The sequence below is a fragment of the Pseudochaenichthys georgianus genome, chromosome 9 (genome assembly GCF_902827115.2).
Source record: "Pseudochaenichthys georgianus chromosome 9, fPseGeo1.2, whole genome shotgun sequence".
Taxonomy (NCBI): domain Eukaryota; kingdom Metazoa; phylum Chordata; class Actinopteri; order Perciformes; family Channichthyidae; genus Pseudochaenichthys; species Pseudochaenichthys georgianus.
In genome coordinates this window covers 15548429-15572190 of record NC_047511.1, presented here as the reverse complement: position 1 = coordinate 15572190, position 23762 = coordinate 15548429, and the positions used below count along the sequence as shown (strand labels likewise).

Sequence of the window (23762 nt, the reverse complement as noted above, 5' to 3'; positions counted from 1 at the left end):
AACCCGCAACCGCAGCGCCGAGCCTCCGAGTTCCTGACTCCTCTGGTGTGAGGGGGAGAGGCATCCATCTTGTTCGCCGTGAGGCGTGGAGAGGGTCCGCTCATGACAGGTACGTTTGAGAAAAAAATGTTTACCGATCTGTCTTTAATCCGGGGGAAAAAAGGACAGCGTGGGTCTTTTTTCTCTCAAGGATATTACCTGGTATGGTAATATTCCTGTAATCCTTTTCTCCTCCGTGGAAGAGAGAAGAAAAAAGTGTCCTCGGTACCGTGGTGTCGGTAGTGAGGGAAAAAACACAAGTTAGCAACTGGTGTGTTGCTAACTTGAAGTCAAAACCTTACCTTACTCCAGAGGAAGAACGGCGAGGTTGACTATAATACTCTTCTGTGAGAGAATCGGGTAGCCGGCTAACGCCCGTCGACCGAAATTAGCTTTGGGTTCAGTCTGTGGACTGTTAAGCTAGCCCGGCTACCGTTCGAGATGTGCTCTGAAGCGAGAAGAGGTGTTTGAATGACGCATGCGTCGTGGCGCAGGCTACTTATAGGGGGTGATTTCCCCTGACGTTGACGTCAAGAATCACCGGCCAATCAGGATTGGCGTAATGAGATTGATGCTTCTGTTTGCTCCGCGATGAGGCGCATCCCATAGTGAGACATCGAACGGAGTGTTATGAATGAGAACTACTTTATAGTTTGTAGTAACTCACAGGAGGCTTATTTTATTTTATTCATAATAATTTTTTTTTTCGTCAGAATGTATTATGGCAACTCTGTCTCCTAAAAATTACTTTCCCACAGAACTAAATTGCATTCTCAATTACGTTTAGCAAAAAACGTATTTTCTCCCACGTTACGTTCGTATCTCAAATACGTTTATTTTCTACATATCTTCTAGAAACATATTTTATCCCACGTTACGTTTCTTATGAACGTATCTTAAATACGTTTATTTTCTACATATCTTTGCCATTTATTGTCTTGCTTATAATAATGATAATAGTCATTTATAAATATAATTTCAGAGCACACATTTGAAATCAGTAGGCGAGGCTGTAATTTCGCCAGCTGTAACTCTCATGAGCGAGGAAGAAAATAATAGTTATAACATGCCAAAAAGCTGCTGTGTCGTTTATTGCACCTCAAACATTAAAACAAATCCAGAGTTACGTGTTTCTGTACTTCCTCTAAGAAGAAAGGACAGTAACAGAAGAGCTCTGTGGCTTCAGGCTTGATCGCCGTTCAAATGACAGCGTTGGTTTCCCCAAAAGTGGGCGGGGCTGTAAAGTGACGTAGATTTTACTCTCATCTATTATTCAAAACCATTCTATTTATTCTAACGTAAATTACATGCCAGTGTTTTATCTTTTTATTTATTTGTTTTTATTTTAAATCGTATAATGTCTGACTTTTTTTCCCGTCTGTGAGGAAAATAAATGAGGCTTAGAGCCTCAAAATACTGAAATCTGTATTTTTGAAAATCTTTTTTTCCTTCTAATTTGTTATTCTTTTCTAAATAACACACTGTTATTTACTCAACAATAACACACAATTATCCTTGTTTTTATTTATTCGTTTAATTCTATAATCTTTGGCTTTTGAGCCGTAAATAAAGTCACCGGAAACAGACGTAGGCCTATAAGGGACATTTCGAGCGAAACACACCACAAACCCACTGAACAGATTACCCAAGAACCTGATTTTCTTTGAATATAAGAATGTAAATACTGAGTTGAGAGAATAGTCAGGGGATTTGGGAGTCACATCTATGGAATCACAATTTCAATAGCTTACTATTAAATGACGGATAGCCTATGCCTTTCTGTCTGTGATGTTTTCCAAATCTGATATTAATGTGTAGAAGTAAAACATGAGAAATAGTATAGCAATATCCTGTAAAATTATGTAAAAACATGAATAAAACTACACATCTTCAGATGTTATACATACATAAGTGTCCTACACTAATAATACAAAGTTATTATTAGTATGCTGTGTGTACCTTGTGTGCACCGCCTTGTGGTTAAAGCACGTTATTGAATTATGTGTGTTGAATAATGTTATTTTTGTTGAATAATGTTATTTGATGAAAAAAATATTAAGAGTACATACTTTCAGAGGGGGAAAGTAGAAGGTCAATGATAGAAATATAGAATATAAAAAATCAAGAAGATACTGTAAGTGATTTCTACAATAAAACAGTTTAGTGCTGGATGTACAAAGATATTAATATGAGGATGTGCAAAACAGACAAACTAATTAACCTTTATTAACACATTAAGAATACTTTAGGTTAAAGGTGGGGTAGGTAATTTTGGAGAAACCAGCTTGAGTGTGCTAGAATTTGAAAATACACAACCGGAACAAATCTTCCACTTCCTTACAGAGCCCCTCCTCCAACACACACGAACGAGCACATGACCAATGAGGGCACGAGATAAGTTTGTGCCCAGATGGAAGGCTGACAGGCAGGTAGGCCATCCAGTTATTTTAGCCGTGCCGACTCAGATGATTGGTCGTGCTTTTTACAGCGCCACGGCTTCCACAGATGATGTTTTTTAATGTATTTATTGTCAAAGCACTTAAGATATTCATTTCTATCGGGATGTTAAGAGCAGTGTGCGAACTATACCACGGTCTCTGGGGGAGCCGGGATTTTTTTTTTTTTGTGCGGGGGGGGGGGGGGGGTAAATGCTGATCCGTGCATTAATAGCAACAGCACAGACATAGGCCTATTATAAAGAGAACATATGTTGCACACGGGGTGGTGCCACAGGTCTATATTTACATGAAACGTCCCGATGGATCATGTTCATGTCAAGAGATTTCCCGAGCATGTATGGGCGACGCAAACTTCTATCAACTATCAACTTGATAATAAATAATCCACGGACCACCAATGTAACGTTTGACTGTTTAATTAAATCAACTTAAAATGTCTCAAAAACAGGCTATATTGTTTCACATGGGCTATAGCCTATTAGGGCTGTAGCCCACACAGAGCCAAACACACGCGATAAGAGCAGCCAGCGGCACCAACCATGAACAATATTAATATTAATAATACAGCTATAGCACAACACAACCCTCTCACTGCCTGGAGAGACGCGACGCCACACACACACTACACAACGGCTCGTCTTCTTGTGTCTCTTCAGCCCCCAAGTTAACGTTAGCTGTCAAGTTAGCACGAGCACTGACCTTAGCTCCCTCCTCTCTCGGTTCTGTTGTAGCAGCAGTCACAACGTACGATGTGCTACCACCAGCTACATTCGGTTGGTCTTCTTGATCAGGTTGTTTGGCCGTCTTTTTAAAGAAATTGCCTAAGGTAAGTTGTTTTTTTCTTTTCGACATGTCAGCAGCAGCAACAATGCCTGGTAAACATGCAGTGCTAACTAAACGAGCTTGTGAGTGAGTGGGTAGTGGGTGGAGCTGCGGGCAGCGTGCAAGCAGGCGACACTTTTTTCATGAATCATAAACTCTAAATATAATTTTATTTCACTTATTTTACACCTTTGAAAAAAAAACATGCCCAAAATGGAATTTATTTGGTCATCATATCAATATTTTAGAGAGCTCCCCCCAAATTTCACAAACCATGTTCCCAGGGGAGCTCATGTCACCACTAGGGGAGCTATAGCTCCCCCTGCTCCCCTCCAGTTCGCACCCTGGTTAAGAGCATTCCATGGAATATAACAACAAGTGTATCTCGAGCCGGTTTCTCAAACTTACCTACCCCACCTTTAAGGTCTTCTTTCAAATAAGAAAAAAGCTTTGGGGGTATCTATCTCCAGATAAATATTAAGCCTGACAAAGTACTTAACGTCTAATATATTGCTTTCCTGCAATGGTAACTATGTCGAAGCACTTATTTTAACTGATATTATATAGATAGTATAATAAATGTGCAGAATTTGACAGTTTAATGGTAGAGGTATACACACATATTGATAGATGTCTTGTAATGCACTGAGGAACCTCAGCTGCGACCCAAGTTTTTTCATTCATTGCATAACTACACTGTAGTCCTGTATAAGATATGTCAATAAACCTTAGAAAATCTTGAAATCTTGAAAGGCATGTGCAAAATATTATATCCAGTTTTTAATTAACTAAGTAGAGAATAATGAGTAATGAATATAGTTTATAGAGATCTGCAGATAAATGTTTAGTCTTCTCAAACACCAACAATCAAATATCTCTCCTGATTGTTGACACTTGACAATCACCTTTCCCTGAATTTTACTCAGGTGTAACTAAAGTCTGCTTTAAGGGTTGTTTATATTTCACATCATTAATCAGAATCTGCAAAGTAACTAAACTAAATGTAGTGGAGTAAAAATACCAGGTTAACCTCTGAATTAGTGGAGTAGAATTACAAAGTAACAATGAGCTGTCATGTGGGTATATATTAATGCTGCCCATTATGGATACAAGCAATTTTCACCCATTTATTAATTACATGTTTTAAATGTGTACACACCAATTAGTTTCCTATCGCCTAAACCTCCAGGGCTGTACACAGTTTAATACTGTCAACTTCTAATTTTGGGGAAAACGTCTTTTAAAACTACAATTCCCAGTAGAGACGTGCCATAGAGAACATGTTGCGAAACCATGGATGTATAATAAGAACTGGATACAGCGTGGGAGGCGGGGCCTCATTCATTCCTATGAGAGTTGCTCATTAGCGCATGATGATAAAATCGCCCAACTTTTGAGAGAGCGAAACGTCACAGATTACCCAGCAAGCCTAAGAAGTACCCGTATGTGCGCTCATAGCGAATGCGCAACTTTAACCAAAATGCTCGTTCACATCAAGCACGTCAATTTGCGTACACGTAACAGCACCGCACGTTCATGACAGCATGGTAATGATTTGTTATTATGATGGATTTGATATTAACGAGGCGGCAGTTAGCAGCTAGCGGCTAGCTAGTCATTATGCTAATTTACACATAAATTGTTATGTACTTATATTACGCTGCAACAGGATCTAGTGATATCCAAGCAACAGAGCTTCATTTAGCATGAAAGAATGATTGCACTGTATGTATGTATATATATATATGTATGTATATATATATATATATATACACACACTTCTAATAATAAGTAATATTAACTTTATTTAATACAACATTTACGGTACAATATTTAATCATACAGCCCATGTAGTATGATAATGAATCAATCAATCAATCAATGTTTATTTATATAGCCCAATATCACAAATGTTACATTTGTCTCAGTGGTCTTCACAGTTTGTACAGAATATCAGTATGACAATACGACACCCTCTGTCCTTAGACCCTCACATCGTACAAGGAAAAACTTCCGGAGAAAACCCACAGTTTTAAAGGGGAAAATGGGAGAAACCTCAGGGAGAGCAACAGAGGAGGGATCCCTCTCCCAGGACGGACAGACGTGCAATAGATGCCGTATGTAAATTGAAAAGATAATACATTTGCAACATAGGTAGTCCAAATGTTTGGAAATGCATGTGTGTATAATAGGAAGATTAATCCACGAGGATATCCATCCAGGACCTATGATCCAGGACCACATCCACGACTCAAGATCCAGGACACAGGACCGCAGGATCATCCATGACTCCAGATCCCAGCGTATATGACACCAAAAGGAAAGACATTTGGGGAAGCTGGGTTAATCGGAATATGAGAGTACACAGGTATAGACAGAGAGAAGGAAGAAGTAAGTTCAATCAGGAGAGACGTGATGTATGGAATACATGTTTATTATCGGTCACATTATATAAATGAAACATAATGAGGACAGTTTATAACAAGAGAACGAAATGGTGTTTGGCGATTAGGCCCAGGTTTTGTAGGATATCATTCTGGAAGGGAAAGAACCGTTTCCGATGAACCCCCCCCCGGGTCTAGACACTGGTGATGGTGATAAGTGGTTAGGTCCGGTTGGAAGGGAGGAGGTTAAGCTTGGCCCTGAGTTGGAAGCAGGAGGCGAAGGGGTGGAGGAGGGTTGCGCGTTGACACCTGAAAGACAGCTGATAGAAAAGGGGAGAGCATATATAGAGGGATTAACAGGTGCGATAATTAGGCTTGTGAATGGAGGGAAGTGATAGGTTGGCTAAGGAGTGGCGCTCCCTGTCATCTAGTGAAGGGAGCGAGTATTGCCATGACGTGCAATACGGAGTGATAGGTCTTCCTGTCTGAACTTGCGCTAAGCTTCATTTCAATCAGGAGAGACGTGATGTATGGAATACATGTTTATTATCGGTCACATTATATAAATGAAACATAATGATGACAGTTTATAACAAGAGAACGAAATGGTGTTTGGCGATTAGGCCCAGGTGTTGTAGGATATCATTCGGGAAGGGAAAGAACCGTTTCCGATGAACCCCCAAAAGAAGTGAAGTATGAAGTACTGAACGTGAAGAAATCTTACCTTGTGGGATGCAGTGGAAATCTATGGATGAAATGAGAGGTTAATACATGTGGGGATTTAGACTGAAGGATGCCTGGGAGGCATCCTTCAGTCCTTCCTGGACGTACAGGGCTTCCTGGACGTACGGTGCATCCCGGACGTACGGGGCATCCTGGACCTACGGGGCATCCCGGACATACAGGGTTTCCCGTTGTGCAGGAATATCATTCGGGAAGGGAGAACCGATCCAATGAATCCCCCAAAGAATGAAATATATAGAAATGAGATGTACTGGGTTTCTTACCTTATGAGCTAGCTGCGGTGGTTTATGGATATAATTAGAGAATTATACGGGGACAGAGAAAACATGTTATTGACTAGCGTAGGACTAAGAGTGGGAAAATGCATGGATGGATTCGTCCTGGCTCACAAGCCTTTTTTTATACTTATTTGACAGGGACAGTGCACATTAATTGACATTTCTGTAAATGCGCCAGTTAGCCAACAGGCTATTTTTCATCTGTAGTCCATGGACAGATGTTAAAAGTCATCCTAAAACAAAAATTCACTTCAAATAACAGGTAAATACAATCAGTAAAACAACATTCAACAGAGATACTTATATTATGATAAAAGCATATATAAAAACATAAAAACTAAACAAAAATACAAGCATATATAAAAACATAAAAACTAAACAAAAATACAAGCATATACATAACAACTAAACTAAAATACAAATTCACAAAGCAGACAGATACAGGTCAAGGCATATAAACAGAGCGTTGTCATGTACAGAGCCTGAGACCCTTCCGGTCAAACATGAAAAGTAAAATCCCTTCCGGCCAAACGTGAAATAAAAATGCGTGGATGTCACATCCTGGCTCACAAGCCTGAGACCCTTCCGGGAACCCGCACGGGTGCTCGAGCGCCGGTAGCTTGAGGAGGGGGAAGCTGCCTCGGGTGGAGCGTCAGGGCTGGGATTGAGATCCTCCTGGAAGAGTTCGTCCTCGGAATCGTCCGAATTGGACATCTTTGAGGTTACATTTATCGTATGCGGAGGTTTGTTTGCACTACCGTTGCGCGTTGACACCTGCAAGACAGCTGATAGAAAAGGGGAGAGCATATATAGAGGGATTAACAGGTGCGATAATTAGGCTTGTGAATGGAGGGAAGTGATAGGTTGGCTAAGGAGTGGCACTCCCTGTCATCTGGTGAAGGGAGCGAGTATTGCCATGACGTGCAATACGGAGTGATAGGTCTTCCTGTCTGAACTTGCGCTAAGCTTCATATGTCCCCCGACAAACTAAGCCTATATCAGCAAAACTAGGGGCTGAATCTAATCAGCCCTAACTATAAGCTTTATCAAAAAGGAAGGTCTTAAGCGCACTCTTAAAAACGGATAGGGTGTCTGCCGCCCGAACACAAACTGGAAGCTGATTCCACAAATGTGGAGCTTGATAAGAAAAGGCTCTGGCTCCCATTGTACTTTTAGAGACTCTAGGAACAACCAACAACCCTGCATTCTTGGAATGCAATGCCCTAGTAGGACAGTTGGGTATAATGAGTTCTTTAAGGTAATATGGCGCCTGCTCATTAAGGGCTTTGTAGGCAAGAAGAAGAATTTTAAATTATATCCTGTGTTCTATAGGGAGCCACTGTAAGGCAGCCAGAACAGGAGTAATGTGGTCCCTTTTCCTAACTCTGGTTAGTACACGAGCTGCAGCATTTTGAATCAGCTGAAGCGACTTGACTGACTTATTGGTACACCCTGATAATAAAGAGTTACAATAATCCAGCCTTGAAGTAACAAATGCATGGACTAGTTTCTCTGCATCGTTTTGAGGCAAGATATGCCTGATTTTTGCAATGTTACGTAGATGGAAGTAGGCGGTCCTTGAAATTGATTTTATGTGGGCGTTAAGGATAAATCCTGATCAAATATAACACCAAGATTCCTTACGGTCTCACTGGAGGCCAAATTAATGCCATCCATAGTTAGTATATCTTTAGATAATTTGTTTCGTAGATTCTCCGGGCCAAGTACAATAACTTCAGTTTTGGTCGTGTTCAACATCAAAAAGTTTAAGGTCATCCACGTTTTTAAGTCCTTGAGGCAGTCTTACATTTTATTTAGATGATTAATTTCATCAGGCTTGATTGATAAATATAGTTGAGTATCATCCACATAACAATGAAAATGTACAGAATGATTCCTTATAATATTGCCTAACGGAAGCATATATAATGTGAACAAAATAGGTCCGAGCACTGAGCCCTGTGACACTCCATGGCTAACTTTGGTTTGCGTAGAAGGGGCTATGAATTATAGCAAACATGTGCAATATATCCATTATTACAGCTCCGTGGGATGGCAGTAAGACGATATGGGTCCGTTCTTATTGTGCATCCATGGGTAAAGATAAACGCAACTCACATTGGTTTCTCAAACAGCATCTCTGTAAACTACGTGTATTGTATTCACTGAATTTCACTCTCTGCCTTTAACGGCCCGTTGTAGCTCCAATAGCTCCAGCCCCCACCCTTCCTGTGAGCACAGTGTGCTCTGATTGGTCGGGACACGTAACATGAACGTGCCGGGCGGCGCGGTCCCGTGGGTTAGATGCACGTTCATAATGCAGAGGGAAATAACTCTCAGTATAACGTTATTAGCACATTATTACAACTTGAGGAACGAATGTTTTTAATAAGGGCTATACAAGTGTTCATACTGGGTAGTTTATTTAGTTTAAAAACAATTATCCAACGATTTACAGACCACTCTTTCCCCATGTAAGTCAATGGGAAAAAGTGTTTCCGGGCCTGGCAACCAAACGGAAGTGTCGTACCGCCGTTTGGCCAGCACGAATATTTTCATCTGAGTCCGGCGCACTTCCTGGGGGCTTGTGCGAAACACAATAGCCAGCATGTGTAGTTCTGAGGGGGCGTTCAAGTCCAGTTTTGAATAGTCTGCCGTGGTTTCGTTCCATTTCAAAGATCTTGACGCTCGGCGTAACCTTGGAGCACTACCACTCCAACATCCAATCCCAGAGCTTGAAGATTAATCACGGGGTTTGTCAACGGGACTGTAGTCCCAAACGATAGCTGGGGATTATGGGTAGTGTAGTGTCTTCGGCCATCGTAAACTGGATATCATATCGCATTAACAACACCACATCTGGCATCACAGAGATCTTCTGTTACTGTCCTTTCTTCTTAGAGGAGGTACAGAATCACGTAACTCTGGATTTGTTTGAATGTTTGAGGTGCAATAAACGACACAGCAGCTTTTTGGCATGTTAAAACTATTATTTTCTGCCTCGCTCATGAGAGTAACAGCTGGCGAAATTACACCCTCGCCTACTGATTTCAAATGTGTGCTCTAAAATTATATTTATAAATGACTATCATTATTATAAGCAAGACAATAAATGGCAAAGATATGTAGAAAATAAACGTATTTAAGATACGTTCATAAGAAACGTAACGTGGGAGAAAATATGTTTCTAGAAGATATGTAGAAAATAAACGTATTTGAGATACGTTCATAACGAACGTAACGTGGGAGAAAATACGTTTCTAGCTAAACATAATTGAGAATGCAGTTTAGTTCTGTGGGAACGTTATTTTTAGGAGACAGGGTTGCCATAATTCTGACGAAGAATACAAATTATTATGAATACAAATAAAATAAAATAAGCCTCCCGTGAGTTACTACAAACTATAAAGTAGATTTTAAAAACGTTTTATAGAATAAAAGCTCACTGCTGGACGTTGTAGAAATGCGTGTGTGCACAAAGGAGCCTCATTCACTTTACATTGGGGTTGTTTGTGTGGTGCAGACACGTAAATGTAGCAAAGTTTGTGACTCCACCACGCAATGCAGTGTTAAGGAGTCGTGGTGGAGTCACGCATTCTGGTGAGATCAGGTTGGGTTAGGGTTAGGGTATATGCACAATAATCTGTTTAGATAACATAGGTAGACAACTTTATATGGTAAATAAAAAGCAGCATTTTTCAAGTGAATTATAGTTGCAGAAGACTCCCCTAGTCTTCTTGTATACACCCAGAAGAGTACAACCTGACCAAAGCTAGTGGACATTTGAGATATAAGAGGCCATTTTGTTGGGATAAATGTGACAGATGGGGTCCACCACACTCTGCTAAGCCAAAGGGTCTCTCAAAATGGAAAAAAGCAATCCATGGATTCAGCTAACCTTGACAAATCTATCACTTGATGTGGATGTCAATCAATACAGCCAATGCTTAGGGTCATCTCATGCTGCTTGATTGAAGATTTGACACATCTAAAAGGATTTCACTGGAATATAACATGGTAGTTATTTTATTATTGTGAAATACCATTCCACAGACATAGAACGTTGGGTGAAGTCAATGAACAGATATCACACTGTCAATACACATTTCCAAGATCCAAAGACAGGTATCAAAACAGTACAATGGAAATAGAACATTCACTATCAACATGTTCATACATTTTTTTTTCATCGGTAAAAAGAAAATAAATATTGGTTTGTACAAGTGATTTTATGAGTATGCACAATGCAAAAGTGTCTCAAAGAATAAGGCAACAATCAAATGAATACAATAACTGTATTCCCAATGAAAATGTTCCCTTGGTGAAGATATGATAGAAAATGAACGAGACGTGAATTTTGTCAGTCAGTTATATCTATTTCCACAATATTTTTGTATTTCCTTTTCACAAAAATAGACGTCTATGGTAAAGTAATCATTTGTTTAGGCCCAAATGTAATTATTCAGGCCTTAACTATATGAGGAATCGGATGAACAATCATGACGGTGAGTTGATCGTAAAGTGCAAAAATGGAAACAAAGGTATCTGTTAACAAATGGGCTTTTTCCTCCCTTTTTTACGTGTGTTCCCCACAGAGTTGACACTTTTGACAAATTGCCCGGGTGCATCACATAATCATTATCCTGCCTGGCTCCTGTTGATAGGGTTGTCTAAATGGGTTTGGCCCTGGTTTGGGATCCAAGTTTGGGAAGCTGCCAATAGAGAAATTCAGAAGATGTGAATTATTTAGATTTTCACTGTTTATCGCAGTGTTGTTTTTGAGGGCATTTTGAAGGACCTTTTATGTCTTTTTATTTGGTTTCAGTTACTGATTCAAACATTTGAGTGGAAGCTGTGGGACTTATGCAGTATTTCTGGGTTCATCTCAAGAATTAAAATGTTAAATTAATTGTTGTTTTCTGAGCTCACTTTTGTTGTGTGGCCTAATTCTGCTGTCACAGATCGCTCCAAAGCTTTGGTTGAAGTTGTTTTTGTATGTACAATACACACTGATGATGAGGGAACTAACCCAGATGCATGCAAAACAATCTAATCTACCCCAATCATATTCATGTGGTGGCCTCACAGATATTTATGTTTTATTGCAACAGATTACACCATATGGCCCCTGTCAAACCTCAATGCACTGTGCAGCTTCTGACACACATATTCCCATTCATCTGTCTGTATCTCACAGAACAAGAGGGTCTCTATTGTATTGCAAAAACCTTCATTTGGAAAGTGCTTTCGCAACTTTTCTGACCCTAACAGTTAATAGGTCCACTGGGGGTTACTTTTTTTTGAAGATTCCTGTCTGTATCAAGCATTATAAGATGTATATTTTACATACATTTATTGCTCTTTCGCAGCGCATACAGACAGAACAAATAAATAAAAAATACATTCCTGTTCAGCTGCACTACCAACCAGATGATTTCCTATGCATATTCTTTAAAATGGTTGCAAGACACATATCTAACTCTACGGTGGTAGTGGTCATCAGGCGCAAGGTCAGCAGTTTAGCAATCCTGGAAATCTTTTTTTTAGAGCATGTACTAAAGCAGCCCTTCCTTTTCATGCATTTGTATGCTTTGCTTTTGTTGTGATTGCTGACACCTGGCACGGCACATAATTGCTCACAGTTGTCGTTAAGTAATTGAGAACAGCTGTTACAGTCATTATGATTAATACATAGAGAATAACTTTCACAAATGTGTCAAGACAACGACTGTTTAAATCCATGCATTTCATGCATAGATGAAGGTCATTCTCAGAGGCCTGCAAAGCCCCGCAGTGGAGCCGGAGAGTCGAGTGCTTTTTAGTTTAAACTGTCCCTTCAGACCTCAACACAATTCCTCCCGCGAGCTGGTAATCTTGCTAACCCTGCAGCCTGTGAATAGGTGAAACTATCCACACAACCACATGCACCTCCCTGAGGATATTTGTTTCATACTGTACCAAGGTTTTCTTTATACACAAATTGTTCTTGAACAATGTTGCACCATATACAATATCTCCACAACACTGTGAACTCCAGACCTTGCACATAACAACACCTTCCAGCCTCAGGAATACATTTTCTCCAACGGTGCCCACAATATTTCACAGATTTATTTCTACTGCTTTATAATAAACGGCATGGTACACTGGACAAATACACAACTGGACAGTCAAAACACTTCTCTTTATAGCTGCCACCTTACTGAATGCAACACTTCTCAAATGCACATAGCTAATGGATACTAAATGTTGTATGAGTGATATGTATAGGCAGCCGTCCACTTCACATACACTGCTGTCTCTGTCTATGTGAGGTCCTGTTGTCCTTGAAAGTGTTCAGCATGTTTCTGACAAATCCCTGCACATGTTGTGTCCTTTGTGACTCCATTTTGTTTCCCGCAGTCATTTGCCAATTTTACAGTTCCGTGATTGTCTGTTGTATCCGTTTTATATTTTGTAGTTTTATGTTTATAGTCATTTGTCCGTGACGCAGCCTTTAGGTGGTAGCCAAGGCTGAAAATGCTGCTGCTCCTACTTCATGCCGCTCCGCAGCACCTGATTGGCTGCGATAAGCATGACGCTGATGATGAAAGCAATGGCAAAGGCGCAAATCAAGCTCTTGCGAACACAAGTTTGCTTGACGGTCGGGCTGGAACCTGGGAACCAAAACAGAGGTGGGAGGGAAAGAAGAAAACAAATTGCCTGAAGGTCTATTGAATCAGGTGTAATTTAATGCTTGAAAGATATCTCGATAGTAATTTCAGAATGAAAAGAGCGCATCACAAAGCCTTTGAATTAGATGAACACAATTAAAAGGGATGAACACCCAGAGAAAATAAGTTTTCACACCTGTACGCTGTGTAACAGCATCTAGATTGAAATGCTGATTGCTGGTTTGGAACAACAAACAAATGGATTGGCACCTGACTGGCATATTAAAGGATGCTCGAAACACCAGCGCTCAGAGAAAATGTGTTATACTGGCAGAATCGTATGAAGTAAGAGCGAAGGCAACTATTGGGTTTTGAATCTTGTATTTTTGTCCAAATAGAAGATTTTTCAAGCTTCTTAAATCTGATCACGCTTTTTATTTATCTTTATTTTCTTCAGCCATCAGGATATTTTGCATTTCTGACGGTGACTTTTAAATGAAAGGTTCTCTGTGCAGTCTGTGTACGCTCATGGAGCTTCAGCACTGGTGAAGTTTATTTTTAAAAGTCTCCCTTCTGCAGACATTTAGATTTTATTATAGTTGACAATACTAACATCGATAACTTAAAAAACGTAACAAACCGCAACGCCCTCAGTTGGGACCTTTTGTTAAGAAATATCATTCACATAAACAGCAGAGGTTTTACGTTCTTCCTTACTGTCTATATCCACCTGGCACTCCCCGGGGTTCTCTATGTGGTTCTCCTCAGTCATGATGATATTCTCGATGTCTTTCATAGAAAGGTGATCGCAGAAGGTGTCGTAGAGGAGCCTCTTCAGCTCCTCCACCGTTAACTTCTGCATGTCACACTGGAGAAAGACACACATAACTATACGTTAACTTAGACATAGACGGGTGGACACAATACCACACACACGCACAAACACTTACAGACAATATGTAGGCAAAAACTCATGTAGGAAAGGAAGAGAACACAAACAGCAAAAAATAGTGTATGGAAAAGCTCACTTAATTGTGATTCAAATATGGATTTCTCAATTACAACAACAAAAAATATCCCTAACATGTACTGTAGAAGTGTGACACTTTTGTCTAAGTTGCCCTCCAATCAAAATGACAAGCTGAATTGAATGTCCTATTCAAATAAAACTATTTGCTTCAAAGTATTAAAGGTGGGGTAGGTAATTCACTTCAGAATTGTTTTTTGTTATATTCCATGGAATGCTCTTAACATCCCGATAGCAATGAATATATTAAATGCTTTGACAATAAATACATTAAAAAAATGTAATCTGTGGAAGCCGTGGCGCTGTAAAAAGCACGACCAATCATCTGAGCCGGCCCGGCTAAAGTAACTGGATGGCCTACCTGCCTGTCAGCCTTCCATCTCGTGCACAAACTTATCTTGTGCCCTCATTGGTCATGTGAGCGTTCGTGTGTGTTGGAGGAGGGGCTCTGAAAGGAAGTCTGAAGGAAGGGGCAGATTTATTTCGGCTGCGTAGATTCAAATTCTAGCGCACTCGAGCTGGTTTCTCCATTCTTACCTACCCTACCTTTAAGTACCTGAGTTTAAACATGTTCAATTAAAGTAGCTCAAAGTTCATTTTCTGAGTAAAGGAACTCAGTCCACCACTGGCATTATTGAAAATGTGTTGATATCTGAAACTTAAAACTAAATGCCAATCCAGTATCTGTGCAAGTTTGGAAAACTCATCAATGTTTCTGATTTCATGCAAAGTTTGGCAAGCGCTCACCAGTGTGCAGCACATGCTTGATATCACTTCACACTGCTTTATAATGTTATCTTTGCAGCCTTAGCAATAGTTCCCTCTGGTATTTTAACATTCTCAGCAGGTGTCTTTGGTTATGATTCATTTTTTATAAACTGACTGAACCGAATATTCCCACAAATCATCTCTTTCAAACTTAAATGTGGACCCTCACTTTTGACTGCCACTCTGGCTGTTATCACGTACCTACAGCAAAGGCAGTTTAGATGAGCATAATCCCATTAAATCCATCCCACTGTCAAAGTGAGCAGTTGATTATCGAATGCAGTGCTTCTCAAAGTGTGGTCCGCGGACCACTTGTGGTCCGTGAGCGCCCCCTAGTGGTCCGTGAGTATATTGGTAACATTTCACATTTGAAATTAATTAATTAATTTGAGTTTTCCGTACTCTCGCGGGAATATCTCCGCAATGGAGCGAGCTTAAGTTTCACTTTTAATTGCATGATATAGCCCTGCGCAACACCTTCATCACACATTTTGCCACTTGTTTGCACCATATTCAGGCGATTTGTAATCTGTTCTAGAAAAACGATGTAATTTTGGATATTTGTGAAGTTAGGTGGTCCGCAAGTGTTTTTTTATTGGTTGATTGGTCCTTGGTATGAAAAAGTTTGAGAAACACTGATCTAATGAAGCGTGTGTAAATAATTGAATATCAATTTGACATAAAATTGGCTTTAATGTTCTTATTCTTAAGACTGTCGCCAAACACAATGAGGCAAAGATATTAACTCAAAGTCTGAATTCTTAAGGGAATCTCTCCCAGATTAAAATATTCCCATTAATAACAACCCAGTGGACGTGGCAATTAAAAACTGGTTTGGCTTTTAAAGTGGCACACTGGCAGAGTCTAAAGGATTCTGCGCTCAGAGGTTTGCTGGAGCCGCTACTCTGCTGTCTATCTTCTTAATAAGCACAAAATGAGTGACTGAATAATGATCACCTTCCAAAATACAGAATCAAAGTCAGTGCCGTGGAACTTATCTGGCAACCTAGCTGCCGTCAGCTTTGGGCCCAGAAGAGTGACAAACTCCTCAAAGTCCACCTGGCCATCGCCTGTGAAAATAAAATAAAACAGTTGGTGTTTATCGCTGCTGGTTTGACTGCCTTCTACAGCTGAATGAGTGCAAAGCTTCTGTGCTTTGCGACTTAAAGGTCTCCTTTCATACTATTTTTAGGCATATATTGTCTCAATACAATATATAAAAAACATGTCTATGAAGTGTTTTGCTCAAAATACCAAGCAGATCATGAATTCTAGCCATGCCTCATATCCATCTATTTCAGCCCAGTTAGAGAAGTGTGGATTCTGGGTACGTAGCTTAAAAAAAAAAAAAGAGGGGCGGGGAGCTTATGCCTGCTCATAATTCTACGAGATACTCAGCTCAATGCTGCCGTGATTAAACGCCATATCATGTTCAAAACCACATCAAGGATTATTTTGGAAACAGTATGGAGCTCAAATGCATTTTCTCTTGCGGGTTTACCACAAGGTGAGTACCTTCTTATATCCTGCTTTTTTTTACACATAGCCTACTCTCTCCAGTACAGCTTAGCTCTGAGTGTTAGCGATGCTTGCTAATGTAAACAAAGACCATATTACTTCCAAAATACGTCGCGCATTGTTTCTGATAGCGACATTTCTGATAGGGCTGTGGGCGTAAAGCCAGCCCACATTTCTGATTATACGTCATATCGGCAGCAAATCTGGATCAGCTCCGTTGTACCCCCGTTTTTAGAGATTTGGGTACGGAGGAAAAGAGAGAGGGTTTTGTTTTCTGACACTTAGTGAGTTCCCTGACACACCAGGGACACATATTTATGTATTAAAGACATACAAAAGTGCATTTTGCATGATAGGAGACCTTTAAGACAGTATGAAATCTAAGCTGTGTGTGTTTGCCTCACCGTCCATGTCCAGTCTCTGAATGATGACTTCCAGCTCCACCTCGTTTGGCATGTAGCCCAAGGAGCGCATCGCCATCCCCAGCTCCTGCTTTGAGATGAACCCATTCCCATCGCGGTCAAACACTTTGAAGGCCTCGCGGATCTCTGCAAAGAAGACACAAACACAGAAACACACACTTAGTGTGTGAGCTTAGGGCAGAGCAGGATATGAAATGTGTTATGCTGCATCAATGCTTGAGTCATAGTTATATGAGGGTTGGCAGCTGAGGAGTACAAATTCCAACAGCAAAATGACAAAAAAAGGATCAAAAATAAATATCCTCTCACAAAGAGCTGTGATCAGAACAAATTGTTAACATCCTAAAGGGCGATCCCATGCTCTTCTTGTTAAATGTAACCTTTTAGGTCTTTTTGTATCTGCGGCCAAAAGGTTTATTGCCACAAATGACCACAACAATTTTCTGCTGTCATGTAACGTGTGATAAACTTAATATTCTAGGGGTTGCATTTCCTAGTATCTCATCCGTTCTATAATTCCTAAAAAATAATCTGCCATAAAGATTAAAACATTATACTACCATATAAATTAACTGACAGCATTATGTTTAGTAAGTCATCAAACTAAATTGTCGACAAATGTGACAAATGTATGTTTTTTATTTTGAAGTCTTCTAATTCTTCATGAAGTGGTACTTTAATACTGATTTATATTGTCAGGATATCAATCGGGAGACTAAAAGTGTGTAGTTAAAGCTGAGTCCTTGAAAGGCTCCTGCTTCTCCCCTCTATTCTTTTCTTTTTCATTTCATTTCATTTCAAACCTTTATTTAACCAGATTGGTCCCATTGAGATCATAGATCTCTTTTTCAAGGGAGACCTTTTTACCTTTGAAGGATTTGGAATTCATATTCCGAGGAATAATGGTGGTAAATGAAAGCTTCCAAGTCCGTTAAATCCTCCGCCGTGAGATTATTCTCTTCCCTTCTTCTCATTCCAAGTTTCTCAACCTTGCAGCACACTACCTGGACTCACACTTAGAACTAAAACGTATCTAGAGCAGCAAATATATCTTCCAATGCTGCACTGCATTTTGATCACGTCTCCTGCGACTCCTCAGACTTAATGGAAGTTCAATACTAAACCACTGGAGTTAACTCGATAATGTAAAACTGGAGTAAGGAGCATCACGGTACTGGCAGCAGTTAGTTTGAGATAAACAGAAGAGAGACACGAGGGGCCAATTTACCCGTATAAACAGAGATGGCAAAAGTACACACATCTTTTACTCAAGTAGAAGTACAGATACTCGCATTTAAAAAGTACTGACTAAACTTCTTTACTCAAGTAAAAGTAAAGAAGTATGGGCTTCGAAATGTACTTAAGTAAAAAGTACCCATAACTACCAACAGTTTTATAGAGAAACTGACCTCACTTTATATTAATAGAAATAACGTCATTGTTAGCTAATGAATATTTCGATGCTGAACAACGGGAAAATGACAACGTTTTCATTGGTCCCTCTTCTTTAGAGAAGACCAGGAAGTGATGGATACAGGGATCGTGTTCAAATCAATAGGCACGCAATGACTCTAAATAATAGTGATCACGCCACCAAACTAAAGGAACCAGCCTGTTTGGAAAATGTAAGAAGTCAAAGTAAAAAGTTGTCAGAAAAATAAGTATTGGAGTAAAGTACTGATACCAGAAAAATGTACTTAAGTATAGTAACAATGTATTTGTACTCCACTACTTCCCACCTCTGCGTATAAATAACTGCAACAATAGAAAGTCAAACCACAGCTAAATCCAATCCAAAGACGTCAGAGTACTGGACATGCAATTTGAACTCTGACAAAACAAAGTCCTCGTCCTCTGCTTGTTTACTCTTCATGAGGGACTGAATCCCTTCATTCAAATGCAGTAACATCCACCGCAGTCACCTACAGTTTTAGACTTGTCACATCTCCGTGTCACACGCCTTATTACCACACAGAAGTGCAGAGCCGCAGAGGAATCTTAAAGTGGAGATGATGCATGGAGTACATCTTTAGAAAATCACATATTATATATCTCTGTAATCTGTTTGAAACAGAGACCATGAAATACATCATTAAATATTCATGTAAGAGTCATATTCTGCATTTGTGAAACGTTTCAGGTAAATAAGGTATTTACCAGAGGTCTGATAGACTGTTATGTTTTAGGTCAAGGCAACGATAAGCTTTAAATGATAAAGATGTAGAGTGGGCTTTGAATGACTGATAAAAAACAAACTTAAATTAGCTCTTATTTAACTGTACGCCATGCACTTCATCAATTCCTTGCAAAGTCTTGGAAAATGGGAATTGCCGCTTAGGTCATTTACCGGAGTGCAGAGCGGTGAGGAAAGCCCCGGGACAAACCAGCAGCATGACAGCCTGAGACATATATTTCAAATGCTAAACAAAACGTAAAATGCCAATCATGGCAGAAAACAGCGTCATTCTGAATAATGTGCTTTAGGTAATAGTTTGCTGTAATCACAAACAAAGAATTGAAACCGTGCCACAGGGATAGGGCTATTTGTCAATCATGTATTACAATAGATTACATCTGGGCATGCAATTTATAAAACCCAGCAGAGTGACATTCAGCAGCTATTTTTCACATTGCTTTTCCATACAAAATGTCTTACAGTTTGAATCATTGAGAGCCTCCAGCGGTGGGTCTTTTTCCTTCGCAGGATGAGATGTTATTGTTTATAGAAAAACAATACCTCAGTTTCCACCTGAGGTCCCTGCTCCATCTGTTTACTTTGGAAACAAGGGCTTTCCAGAACTCCCTGAAAATATGTTTCTGCCACACAGGAGGCAAACACACTCTTAAATAAGGTGCCAAAACAGTTTGATGAAATACTCCGTCTCCCCTGAAAGCTTTATTTATTGATGAAAGGCCAAGGTGAGCAAAACCCTATCTGTGATTGCTTTATAGTATTTTTGATATATTAAAAAAAAAGTATTGTGTTCTAATAAAATACAGGCACAATTTATTGTAGGATGATTTTGTACTCTGTCACATAACATTTACAGACTATAAATGCTTTAGTGCTGCATGGGCTAGAAATATTATGAATGGCTTATCATGTCCAGGGAGATATACAATTACTAAGCTGCAATATGTAATGCCTTGAGAAAATATAATCAAAACCACATGAAATCTGGACGGAGGATCACTAGAACATAATGCATGATCGTCCAATTTCATTCAAGAGTCTGACTATTCATACACAACAAGAAATGCTTTCTCTTTTCGACCATATGCCATCCACATAGACTGCTATCTCATGATCTTATCTTAATTATCTTCAGCAGCAACAGCTATGTTCTCCCATTTCCAATGTATTCTTTGAGCCCAAAATGGGTCACATCCACTCGTTTGCCCCCTAAGTGACTCTTGTAATTGAGACACTCTCTTCCAGACCGTGAATAAATGCTCGAGCAAAAACAGAATAACACAGATTTTAGTGCAGGCCTGCGCACATGACCTGAATGATCCTGCTCAATCAAAGAGAGGCAGTTGGTAACATTTACCAAACTTTCCCGTAGTCTTTAAATGTATCAATCTACTGTATAAAAGTGACGACTTTTCAGTGTCATCTTCCCAAACTATATCATAGAGGTAACATAATAATAAATGAAGCAGGGGATCCAAATATTTTTGCTGGCCACAAAATGTAATATTTGTTCTTTCGAAACGGCTGGCTAATTCCCCCAAATTGTATCACAGCAATTAAAAATGATCTATAATGTTTAAATGCTCTGAATATAATTATTACTTTTTTATTTGATAAAATAGGTTAATATTGAAAGAGGTATCAAAGGCCCAGGTAGACATCTTCATATTGCTTGTTTCGTCAGAGCAACAAAAACCCAAGGATAATCATTTTTTTAATTATAAAAAACAAAAAAAATCCACAAATCCTCACATTTGAAAGATTGAAATTAATATCATTTTGTTATGTTTTTAAATGTATATTATGATAATCAAAACATTGACTAATATGGTCTTATTCTTATTAGTTTGTTTTTTACAGTTGACGTTCTTAAAACATTTTATCAGGAAAATGTTGGCAATTATTTGCCTATTAAACATCCAAGGAACATCACTGCACTTCATTTGGAGTTGAGTTTTGGCGGCATGTCTAATATTCAATCTCACGAAAATGCTCCATTAAGTTGACAAGCTAGTTGCTAACTTTGTCTAAAATGTCATTTGGTGCTTTTATGATTTATTTGTTGAGTTTTTTGCTTCAACCAGCTGCTGTGGCTGAAAACTGGGTTGATGAGAGCCGTGAGACTAAACCAAAACAGAAAAACTACAAGGTAGTCTTAGAAGTGTGAAAAACCCTGAGTTAATAGAACCAGTTTAGATGTGATAATTGATCTGTAAAATGATCAATATGTTGCTAAATGGAAACTAGTTGCTATTATTGAAGCAATCTGTGTGCACACAACCTATTGAACTGTAATTGTAATACATAAGCTCCTGTAAGAGTAATTTACCAACTTTTGTTTGTAATTTCAGCCTCTTTGTAACAGTTGCACAGTTTTTCTGTGTTATAAACAGCCACCTCCAGTCAGAAAGATCCTTACTGGCACTGCAGTACATGGACAGTGGAGATGTGAGGATGCAGGAGCTCCAACTGTGCCATCTTCCTTTGCTTCTCCGACTTCCAACAAGGACTGAAATCAGTGTCACCATTTCATTTGTTTTCCTTCATTCCTGAAGTTTTTAATAATGCCTCTGGCCTCCCTATATCAAATACCACTTGTATTTAATTTTAAGAAGTGGCTGTTGTTGCATCTTTTCTTCTGTCTCTGAGACCATGGCTCTACTGTGGGGATGTGAATATTTGTGTTGACAGCATGTGGTGTTTGCTTTGATGTAGAGAGGTGCTTGTTGGCCTTCAAAGATGCGTTGCCATGCGGTCCCCTGTGGTGTGATCTGACATAGGGTGAAAAGCCCATGTTAGAGTTGTGAGCCAAGCATCTGAAGCTGAACTCCCACAAGAGAAAAGGTGCTCTCCCCGAACACTGTTGTTTATCAATGAAGTGCACTAGATTCTCTCTGAAGCACAGAGACGTGAAGCAGTCTGTGTACTGTACCCAGACAGAGCCAGGAATCAGACAAATAGAAAATGTTTGGATTCATGATGTGTCCAGTATCAATGACAAAGGGCAGTATACATCCACTTTTAATGTGGTGTTTTTATTTCGATTTTTTTCTCTGTATTATTAATTCAAAGAGCGATGATCCAAAAAAAGGTGGATTTAACTGTTCTGCCTAGCCAAGCTTTACTCCTTTTCAGGGTAAAATTAGCATCAGTGGAAACGTTTGCTAATTACACGCAATGCACTTTGAGCAGAACAGGGTAATGCCTGAGCCATTGTAGCAGTGAAGTGTCTGTGAATGTAATCCGGGGCTTGTTTTTCAGAGCTATAAATCTTCTTTGCCTCAGTTAGACCTGTATCTGCTTAAGGCTGCTTTGGATCGGTAATTGCAGCACACCCACTCTTTATGTAAGACCTTATCAGTGTGAGAAAAACATTGCTTTGCTGTGTGTGTTTGTGTGAACTGCCGGCGACTATTTTTAAACACCCATAGCAACCTTAATCCATCTTTAGCTGGATATGGGCCGACTTGGGAAACCGGAAGATTTTAATATTACCATAACAGGCATCTAATAAGGCTCTGGAGTATTAAAGAGGGGTATATGGCATGGTGTCGTCTGTGTCTTAAAGGAAATCCCATGTCTGGGTTTGACTAGAAACGTCTCGCATTACGAAATTTGAAGTGCTACAGTAAACCTCGTCACTGAAACGCTGACACGACCACAGGGAAAAAATGGGAGAAACAGAGAGAAAATAAGTTGGGAAGGTCGAGGTGCTTCAAGCTTAATAAGAAAAAATCTTCTGGCCAACTTCTTAAACCCCACTTGACCTTGAATGATTGCAGTCAGCGAAAGGCCATGAAATTATAGCCCATCTCTGTTGCTTTATTCTGGATTTTATTTTCAGAGGCAGAATCATTGATCTGTCTCCATTTTTTTTCCTCCCTCGCTCTTATGTTTTCAAAGTTCTCATCATCACAGCAGATACCAAGCTGAGCCGAGGCCAATATCCTCAAGGCAAAAGAAGCACCTCAAACAAAGGTCACAAGCGAACACTCAAAAGCCTCCACTCTGCAATACGCTCCCTCATCAGTTCCACCACGTTAACGCTACGCACCTACTCACATATTACTTTTTTCCACCGCTGGATTTTGTATTCTCTGGTATAGACTTTGCAGCATTGTTCATCAAAGGGAGGAAATATTACCGTGGGGAAAAAGCAATCCACCATCCAGAACTCATCACAGTTAATTTCACAGGTAATAAAGTCTGCTGGGTCCACTCCTCAATGGCAATCGATCAAAATGGGAATAAATGACTTAACTTTAACCTACTCGACAGACGTAATTACAGCACTTCATGATATTCTCGGCTATTCTGCACCACGTGTTCCATCAAAACCAAACCTGGCAACAATAAATGTCATGCCAGATTACAGTAACTGATTAACTGAGAATGCATATAAGACTGTGGTTGTTGGTGAAGTATGGATGTCAGAGAAGGTACATTCAGGGAAT

The 23762-nt window shown here is 39.6% G+C and overlaps 1 protein-coding gene across 2 annotated transcripts in view; it reads right to left on the bottom strand.

The window, feature by feature from the left end:
• Positions 1–10752: 10752 nt before the first annotated feature.
• The window catches only part of LOC117451866 (calcium-binding protein 7), a 63076-nt gene continuing 50066 nt past the window's right edge, over positions 10753–23762 (bottom strand). For both annotated transcript variants that reach the window (XM_034090214.1, XM_034090215.1), the window contains 4 exons: positions 17097–17240; positions 16132–16244; positions 14097–14247; positions 10753–13382 (listed from right to left, as the gene is read on the bottom strand). In XM_034090214.1, coding sequence (XP_033946105.1) covers positions 13258–13382; positions 14097–14247; positions 16132–16244; positions 17097–17240 — 533 coding nt within the window. In that variant the 3' untranslated portion in view covers positions 10753–13257. The remainder of the gene's footprint in view (positions 13383–14096; positions 14248–16131; positions 16245–17096; positions 17241–23762) is intronic.